Source organism: Octopus bimaculoides, chromosome 17 (assembly GCF_001194135.2).
Source record: "Octopus bimaculoides isolate UCB-OBI-ISO-001 chromosome 17, ASM119413v2, whole genome shotgun sequence".
Taxonomy (NCBI): Eukaryota; Metazoa; Mollusca; class Cephalopoda; order Octopoda; family Octopodidae; genus Octopus; species Octopus bimaculoides.
Genome location: NC_068997.1, coordinates 4829195 through 4839720, shown reverse-complemented (window position 1 = coordinate 4839720; position 10526 = coordinate 4829195). Strand labels below are relative to the sequence as shown.

General features: G+C 36.0%; 1 protein-coding gene across 4 annotated transcripts in view; it reads right to left on the bottom strand.

The window, feature by feature from the left end:
• The window catches only part of LOC106876158 (GRAM domain-containing protein 2B), a 224170-nt gene that overhangs the window by 28825 nt on the left and 184819 nt on the right, over positions 1–10526 (bottom strand). For all 4 annotated transcript variants that reach the window (XM_052973837.1, XM_052973838.1, XM_014924584.2 and 1 more), the window contains 2 exons: positions 1672–1830; positions 816–855 (listed from right to left, as the gene is read on the bottom strand). In XM_052973837.1, the coding sequence (XP_052829797.1) occupies positions 816–855; positions 1672–1830 (199 nt within the window). The remainder of the gene's footprint in view (positions 1–815; positions 856–1671; positions 1831–10526) is intronic.

Sequence of the window (10526 nt, the reverse complement as noted above, 5' to 3'; positions counted from 1 at the left end):
CAAAAAAAAAACAAAAAAAAAACACTGATATCATGGTTATCTTCTCTGTGACAATATGTCCCATATCTCCACACTTACCAAGACTAGTGGTATAAAAAAAATCTCTTAATTGTCAAACAGGTAAGAGTTAGTGACTGGAAGAGCATCCAGCTGTAAGATACTGTTTCAAATAAGAATCTATTCAATCCATGCCAGCATAAAAATATGAATTTAAAACAAATGAATGAACTATACTAGCCAGTAAGGTAGCCTTCTATGAAATTATCTGATCTGTAGACTATAGCACTTAAATCTCCCTCTACAAATATCCTGCTGTTAGTTTTTATAACAGGGAGCACAGTAAAAAGCTAGGGATTATCTTTGTTTTAAATTCACCTGTTCTTTGACTTCAGAGCCCACTTTTAAACTCTATATTGTATAATCACCCACATTACTTTGGATATATATTTTTGTCTCAAATAAAATTGTCATCTTTAAAACAAGAGCCACGTGTCCTGCTGAATTAACTTGTACTTAATTGTTTAATAGGATCACTTTACTAATAAAATCCTCATGACCAACCTTGACTTCTTTTAACATGTGGACTATGAATTAGTGAAGAGCTTTCTATAAGCAACCAAACCCTTATCACAGACTCCTGATTTTCTTTCTTAAATTAATATCATGAACTACTGAAGGGTTTTCTTTAAGCAACTAAATGTTGTTTACTATATTGTACTTGATTGAGAGTTAAGACCAAGATATAACTAATACACAAATATCTTTGTAATTACTTTAATTAATAATTATTATAATTAATATTTAAATAAGCTTACCCTGCCTGGATATTTTTTCATGCCTGCAACAGGACTTGAACTGAAAAAGAAAAAAAGGAATAATTAAATGGAAGATAACGAAAGGTGAACATTGTGTTAATTAGGGGTGGATAGTGGCTTCATGACCCCTGCATGCTAACATACTAATGACAATGAAGATGAACAGTGTGATAATTAAGGGTGGATAGTTGGCCCATCAGCACTGCAGACTCACACACTAAATACAAAAAATAGGTGGAGTAGGAGTGGTAAACAAAGAGTAAAGAGGCTCCTGTGGTCTTGTTGAGAACATGACAACCTTTCTAGTGCTGGTGCCATGAAAGAAATGTACTCAGTATACTCTGTACAATGGATGGTGTCAGGAAAGGTACCCAAGCATACAAACTATGTTGCTAATGGTGTGTAGGACCAAGATGTAGTACTCCAGTCTTTCTAGAAAGGCAGTAACTCCATATAAGAAGTGATGTGGATTAGAATGATTTGTTCAACCCAGGATAGCATGGAAAAAGGACATAAAATGATGTGGATTATACAAAATGTCATTTTAATATAGTAGGGTACCATTCAAAGGTGACTTAGCTGCTATTTCTGGCAGGTCAAACAGCCATATAATGGCTCATTAGTTGGGTTGTGGTACAATAGGGTTATGGCAAACATACAGGCAATAATCGAAGAAGTATGTTAGGAGTATGACAAACAGACAGAATTAATTGAAGTGATACAATAGGCCAACAGTGAACATAGAGACATTAGCTGCAGAAGTATGTTGATATTATGGTAAACAGTATTATGGCAATTTGAAAAGTACATTAAGATTACCACAATCAAACAAACATTAGTTGAAAAGCTAGGTTACCAAGGCTTAGCAATAAGATGCTCATTCTGTGGCATTGACCCAACGACGGAAACTGAGCAGGGAACTGCTTGTTTCACTTCCTCTGGGCTGCTGGGAGATGCTGAGATCATACATATTCCTTCATCTTTATCAGGTGTGGACGGAGTAGTAGTAGGGGCTCTGAAAAAAAAAAAAAAAAAAAATTAAAATTAAACAAATGAATGAAATATTCTAAAAATTTGTTCTGGTTTAGTCCCTGCTCTGAAAGGATAGATTTACAATTAAAAGGTATTCTGTGTGCATCTCTTTTACTCAGAGTGCATCTAGGACTACATTATCTGATGTGATTTTCCTTTCCACAGTTAGTGTTTAGCATTAGGTGAGCCCTTTAGCAGATATCTAATTAAATATGCTCCAGCCTTCTTTTGTAAAGACTAGAGTGTGACATGATGGAGATTTGGCTGCTATTTCTAGTAAGTCACATAACCATGTAAAGGTTTCTCTATTAGTTTGTTGTATAATAATACCAGATCACACATTTTGTTAAAGGTTGGGGAGGTGTACAGTCAAATTAGATGATCCCAGTAAGTTCCTTAGTATCCATAACATCCATTCTACTAGGATGAATGGAGAACTGGATATTAGCACAAACAATCAGAACCTTGTCATTAAGAAATTTGCTGTGAAATCATGTCCCATGTTTGATCCCATTATGTAACAATACTTTAAAGAGTATCTTCAATAGTAAAGCACCAGGTTGACCATTTTCTGGTCAGGGGAATTGGGTAAATGGAAACTTAGTGGAGGCCCACCATATATCAATAATTTGTTTTTACATCATTTTTCCCAAGTGAAAATGTACTGGATGTAAACATTATACAGACATATGATAGGTTTCATAACAGTCTCCATCTACTAAATTCACTAAATACATGATTGTAGTCAAGTTTAATTCTTTTTATATTAAAATTTTCATGTTCTTTTTATTTTTTTACAGTTATTTTGGTGGATAAGCCTTTATGAATTCAATCTGCAGATGAAAAACAATGTAAATGTCAAATCCATTCAATTCTTGAAAATGAGACTGTGAATGTCTGGAAACTGAACTTTATTGTTCCAAAAACTACCTGTAAAAAAAAAAACTAATAAGAAAAAAGCAATAATATAAAATATGAACGATAAAAAAAGGCATGTATTTAATGAATAAAAGAAAAGCTGTTCTCTCTATATATGAAATATTGATGTACAAGCAGTGTTTATTTTTCATCCAAAAGTTTAGTATGGTGCATACTCAAAAATCAGAATCATCTCTGCATTTGTTAGTTAATAAGATAAATGCATTAAATATATCAGGTATATGAATCAGTCATAAACATGCCATGTTTGTTATAGAAGCCCCACTTTGGACAGTACAAGAGGGATTGGCTGGATGCCACTGTTTCTGGTTTATTGACCTTCATCAGCAACCAAAAATCTTTACATTCACTGCTGCTGTTAAATTTTATTTAAAATTACAGTTACTACATTTATAACTAAATCACAGAGGCTGATTTGAATATTAGAGATATTTTCATTTGTTAATTCTGTTACACACACACACATGAATGAGTGAATGGACAAACAAAAGAAAGAGGCACTCAAAACATTAAGTAGCAGTTACATATATTATTATTTAAAACAGCTTGATTTGGCTCCCTGTAACTTAAGGTTCCTGTGACAAGCCTTGAAATGGTGAATCAAACTGTTTTAATTAATTAACAATAATCTTACAATAAGGAGCTTTACGTCTGTCTGTCTGTCCGTCTCTCTGCCTGTTTCCTTTTCACGGTCAAATGGCTGGACCAATGGTAATCAGGAAGAATTTTAGCAAAAAAAAGGGGAAAAAGTATGATTATTTAATGGATATTGAGCTTTGTATTAATTAATCATCTTTGATTTTTTTTTTGTTAAAATTCTGGCGACAAGGATTAACTCTGGATTCCCCCCAGCAAAAATTGAGGCAGAACTGGACAGCCTAGTCCAGTCTGTGCGGATTATCTCCAATGATATTAAGATGGAGTTTGGACTCTCAAAATGTGCTACGATGGTGATGAGACGAGGAAAGCTTGCCAGGACAGAAGGCATATGGTTGTCAAGTGGTGAAATGATGAAGACAATTCAACCTGGGAATACTTGAGGCAGATGGCATCAAGCACAATGACATGAAGAAAAAGACAAAGAGTAAGCACCTGAGGTGAGTGAGAAAAATATTGGCTTCAAAGCTGAATGTCAGAAACATAATTTCAGCAATAAACTCACATGCAGTCACAGTAGTTCAGCATGGCGCGGGAATCCCGAAGTGGACAGAGGAGGAGCTAAAGGAGATGGACAGGAAGTCAAGAAAGCTCCTAACGATGCATGGAGCCCATCATCCACATGCAGACACTGATTGCCTCTACATGAAGAGAATAAATGGAGGAAGGGGACTGATAAATGTGGAGGACTGTGGGTGTATCAAACTCGAGAGCTTAATGAGATATCTAGCCCAAAGTAAAGAAACCTTGCTAGTGACAGTTAGGAACAAGGGAATATTGAGAGCAGATAAAAAAGGGAAAACAAAGGAAGAAGTACAAAAAGGACATGAAGAAGAATTACGCAAGAAGGGACTACACAATCAATTCCATGTAGCCACAACAGAAGTTGCAGGAGAAAATAGGTGGGATTGGCTGATGAAAGGAACCCTAAAAAAAAGAGACCGAGAACACTATACTGGCAGTGCAAGATCAAGCTTTGGGGATGAACTGGAAGGTCAACCTTAGGAAAGAGAAAGTGTGTCTGCTGTCCTGCATTTGCAAGAGAGTGGATGGACCATTACCCATATCACGAACGAATGACCTAGACTTGCCCCAAACCACAAGTTGTGGCGACATGACCCGGTAGTGAAAGTGCTACATTGGAAACTGTGCGAAAAGTGGGGGGGGGGTTAGAGAGAGGCAAGAGGTAGTAAGAGCACAAACTGCAGAGAGTGATGGAGTTGGAGACTAGCAAAATCCTCTGGGATTTCCCAATCCAAACAGATCAGGTGCTAGGGCATAACAGACCGGACCTAGTGGTGGTGGACAAGGTGCACCACATGTGCTATATAGCTGATGTTGCATGTCCCTTTGACAGACGAATAGTCAAGAAGGAAGGCAAAAAGATAGATAAATACAACCTTCTTAAGTATGAAATAGCCCGGCTATGGAAAATGAAGGTGAAGATAGTGCCAATTATTGTTGGGTCCTTGGGATCAGTATCAGAAGGCATCAAGAGGAATATAAAGGAAATTGGAAAAGAGTACCCAGTAGAACTGCTACAAAAGATTTGCCTCTTTGGCATGGCCAGAATAATCAGGAAAGTATCAGATAACTGAAAAGAACGAATAGCATGGTGCTGTAGGCTGCAGGTAGCAAGCCTACTATGCAGGCGAGATTCCAGGAGCTCCAACAAAACCTGTGATAAAGGGAAAATGATAATAATAATAATTGAGATTGTCAAGATGTGACAGCAGTGAGAGTCAAACTTGAAGGTTGTTCCTGTTGTCATTGGAGCATTAGGTCGAAAACCACCCAACCCACAGAAACATCTGAACACTTTAGAAATACCTTACAATCTTGGTATATTGTGAAAATTGACTTCACTTGGAATTGCATGCATACAACATAAAGTGATGTCTGTTTAACAGCACAAATCCCCAGTACACACAATATCTTCAATCAACATCACAATATTGTATACTGTGAAATCTATAATAATCATTACAAATTTTGGCACAAGGCCAGCAACTTTTGACAGGAGGAAGCCAGACAGTTATATTGACCCCAGTACTTGACAGATACTTTATTTTACTGACTCTGAAAGGATGAAATGTAAAGTTGACCTCAATAGCATTTGAACTCAGAATGTTAAGACAGAAAAAATGCTGCTAACCATTTTGTCTGGTGTGCTAACCATTCTGCCAGCTTTCTCTCTTAATCCTTTTGTCACAATATTTTTATTGAAATAAAACTGCCTCTGTTTTAATTGATTTTGAAAACTGAAGAATTTTAGTGAAATAACTGTCACTATTAAGCAGGGGTTTGGAACATAAATTACCATGAAATTTTGATGGAAGGTTTTAATTTAAATGACTTTAAAACAGGAAGTTTGTATCATAAAAGCAGGGATGATCTCAGGTAGGTTGGTATCAAAAGGTTAATAATAATAATAATAATAATAATAAATTAAAGTTATGTGTAGTGGAAGGGCGGAGGGGATGGTAGAAGAAAATCAAAGCAAGACAAATCTGCACAAAAAGAAAAAAAAATGTAAGTGGTAGCATAAAAATACAAAGAGCATATATATCAGAGTAGTGTGTGTATGTATGTGTGTGTGTATGTATGCGTGTATGTATATATATATATATATATACACACACACACACACACACTATACAGTGATATACAGCCTCTCTTATCTCTTCACATTTCGTTGCTGAGAGAATCCCAACAATCACACAAGATAACATAATGTTCTACAGGAATGGTTGGTGCCACTCACCATGTTGGTGTATTTCTAAGGAATCTATGTTTCTTAAGTGGTGTGGTAGTTATGGTGATGGAGAGGGAGGAGGGTGATGGAGTGACATAATGCTGATATAGTGGTGGGGGTGGTGCAGTGATGTTGTGGTGCAATGATGATGATGATGACACTTTCCGATTTAGGTGTAAAGCCAGCAGTTTTCAGGATAGGGGTCTAGTTGATATCACTGACCCCAGTATGTGACTGGTACTTTACTTTATCAGCTCCAAAAGGATGAAAGGCAAAGCTGACCTCACTGGGATTTGAACTCTGAATGTGAAGAACCAAAAGAAATACCACCAGGCACTATTTTCTCATACTCTAACGATTCTTCCAGCTTCATACCTTGATGATGATGATGATATCAGAAGAACTGTTTAAAATTTTGGCACAGGACTAGCAATTTTTAGGAGGAGAGGACAGCCCCAGTATTTGATTTGTACTTTATATCATTGAGAGATGAAAGCAAAGTTGACCAGTGCAGAATTTGAACTCAGAATGTAATGAGTCAGAAAAAATATCACTGAGCATTTTTCTTCATCACTCTAACAATTCAGCCAGTTTGCCATCTCAATAATGGTTTATGATACAGGCACAAGGTTTAGCCAACACCACTGACCCATGTATTTGATCAGTACATTATTTTATCAACCTCAAAAGGATGAAAAGCAAAGTCAGCCTTGGTGGGATTTGAACTAAGAATGTAAAAAGCCAGAAGAAATACTGCAAGGCATTGTTTCCAGACATTCAACCTTAATATCTATCACTGTTTTTATCACCCGATTGATCTGTTTATCTGTCTATCACTGTTTTTACTTCTAGCTCTCACCCAATACACAATTAACCTACACAACCCACAAGCACTGTCCACCTCAGTTTCCTCCATTCAACCATTAAAAAAACAAACAAAAACAGTTGAATGATTATTTTCTTACATTTTTATATATCTCAACTGCTCCACAGACTAAATTCACTCTTTAGAGAGAAAATACATCAGAAAATGCCAATGAGCTTTATGCATTTTGACCTATTAAATGTTTCTTTTTTAATAGGTCAAAATCATTTCAATATACTTTTACCTTTATTTACTTAATTTTTTTTGCATATATACCTATATTTCAATGAAGTAAAGTATTACTTAATCCAGGCATAAAACAACAGGTCATGCACTAGTATCTATGCATCTATCTACACACACATACATTTCATCTCTTTCCAGCACCACCCAATTACCCTTGTAAAACTATGCCAAAACAGACACTGAAGCATGATGCAGTCCTTGCACCACTGGATCTTGTCAAACCATGCAACCCATGTCAGCATGGTACATGGTCATTTAAATGATGCTGATATATATATATATGTATATATACATATATATATATATATATGCGAGTAAAAATAAATACAAAAAAAGGGGTTTTTTGTATGATTGTGTATAGAGGAATATATTATTTTGTTTAAAAGAGTTCCAACACTGTCTGTTTTTTATGTTTTATTTATATTCCTGCAAAACCAATGTGGGATATAGAATATGGAATATACAATATATAATATAAAATAAAAATGGATGGTACTATGAAATAAAGTATTGAATGTCTTATTGAATATATGGAATATGTCTTATTGAATAGATGAAATATTGAGTGTTCAATATAAAGGATTAAATATATAAATATATAAAGGCGAATATGTATTTTCTATACCTTGTGGTATTTCATCATGGCCGGTATAACAGACTTTAACAGATAAACAAGATAAACAAGAGTGAAAAAACTACAGAAGGCTTGTGTTACATGGTTAAAGTATATATTTAAATTGTGATGTCAGAAAAATGTTTTTTTTTTCAATGGTTGAGTATCCTTCCTAATGCCAACCTTACTCACAGTGTGTACCGGGTACAAAACCCAAGCTGACATTGGAGCTCAGTATATCCTGCGGCTTGCTGGAACCTGTCAGACCATCTAATCCATACCAGCATGGAAAACGGACAGTAAACGTGTGTGTGTGTGTGTGTGTGCATATACATATACACATATATGTATAAATGTGTATATGCATGTGTGTGTATACACACACACACACGAGATCCAGTTGATCATGGTCTATGGCTAGTTAGCATATATATTGGCTTGTATAGAATTAAAAGAAAAAATTCTTGATTAATAAAATTTTTTAATCAATGTATCCGACAGCTTATCCCATATCAAAATTAATGAAGTAATCCTGATAAGATGACAAATGCTATACAACTCCAGGTTCAAAAAGTAACTTTTAAGTCACTAAGTATGCGATATATATTAGGCAGTTTATGCATATTTGATTTAACATGATATATTGTTTTTTTTCTTGCAATATTTTTACTACCAGAGACTTATATGTCACACCACCAAAAATATTTATAATTGTTTGTAAATTAAGCTCTTTCATGAATTACACTCAATCAAGGTGAATTAAGATGTACAATGCTCTCTATTCAGTTGATGCACACACACGTGTGTGTGTGTGTGTGTGTGTGTGTGCCTGTTTTAGGGAAAAGGCAAACTGGAAGATATAACATTATTTATAAGTAAAATAATAAAAATAAAATGATGGGATGTATTTAAAGCCATTCATGTCATTAAGTATATGATTTTAATTATTTATGTCATTAAACACATTTTCATGTTGTGTAATAATTTCATCCACCACCTTATAATGTTATTTCTGCATCGTTAAGTTGTTGGAAGTGGGGGTTAAGATTGTTAAATATCCCAGGGGGTAGAGCAACAAGCAGTTACCCAACCCCAGCCTCAGTAAGCTGTGATATATCACTGATAAGACATTACTTCCAAATTGCTGTCAGACAGCGCTAACTAGCTCTGGAGGTGGGTGGGGAAAAAGTAGTGACAGGATGGTGTTGATGGTGGTGGTGCATTCAATAGCATGAAGAATTTTGTGCCAAAATAGTTTTGTAGTAGGAGAAAAAACACTGAAGATATTTAATTGTACTAATGTAACGAAGAATTAACACAACAGGAAGTTGTAACAAATTTGTTATGGAATAACAAGCAGCATGAAGCTGGTGATAATGATAATGGTGATGGTGGGTGATGGTGGGTGATAGGGGTGGTGGTGATGGTGGGTGATAGGGGTGGTGGTGATGGTGGGTGATAGGGGTGGTGGTGATGGTGATGGTAGTAGTGATGATAGCGATGGGGGTGATGTTGGTAATGGTGATGGTGAAGTCATGACAATGGTAATAGTGGAGTCAGTGGTGGTGGTGATGACAGTGGAATGAAGATGATGATAAGAGTGATGATGGTGACTATGAAGTTGATGATAATGATTTTTGCTGTGAATGATGATGAGAATGATGACAATGGTTTGCGATAACATCGATGACTCTCATGTCAATTGAGATAACCAACAATGACAAGATGACAATGTCGATCAGAATGATAATGAAGGCAGAGATAATAGTGTTGGTGTTGATGACAATGATAAACACTGTTTTAACAGGTAGAAAAAGTGCGTGTATGTGCTTGTCTATATGCATGCCTGAGACACAGCACAGATGCGTCAAGTACACACACATCACTGATATAACACATACACATACACACAAGCCAATGACAGATTATGTGGCAGCATGCATTAACTAGAAATAACACCCAAATTGCCCTCAAATCAAACATCACTTTTTTGTAAATGACACATTATGTAATATGGTCCTAGGTACATTGTATCAAAAAATAGGCAAGGTGGACATAGCTGGAATATCTCTGAAGAAAGGACAGGTGGATCAGCACTGACAGAGTTAGACAACGTAAATCTTCTTTTACTTGTTTCAGTCATTTGACTGTAGCCATGCTGGGGCACCGACTTGAAAGGTTTTAGTTGAACAAATCAACCCAGGACTTTTTTTCTCTTTTTCTGAACCACTAAGTTACAGGGATATAAACACACCAACACCAGTTGCCAAGGGCTGGTGAGGGACAAACACAGACACAAAGAGACACACACAGAGATACACACACACACACACACACACACACACATATATAGTCAATCTGAGAATGTCATGTCCTCATTAGGGATTAAATAATCCAAAAATTTCACTGGTTAATCACTATCATATCAGGAGAAAGTCTTGGTGACATATACATAGGGCATCCAGCTGTAGAAACTCTGCCAAATCGGACTGGAGCCTGGTGTTGCCATCCGGTTTCACCAGTCCTCAGTCAAATCGTCCAACCCATGCTAGCATGGAAAGCGGACGTTAAACGATGATGATGATGATGATATATATATATATA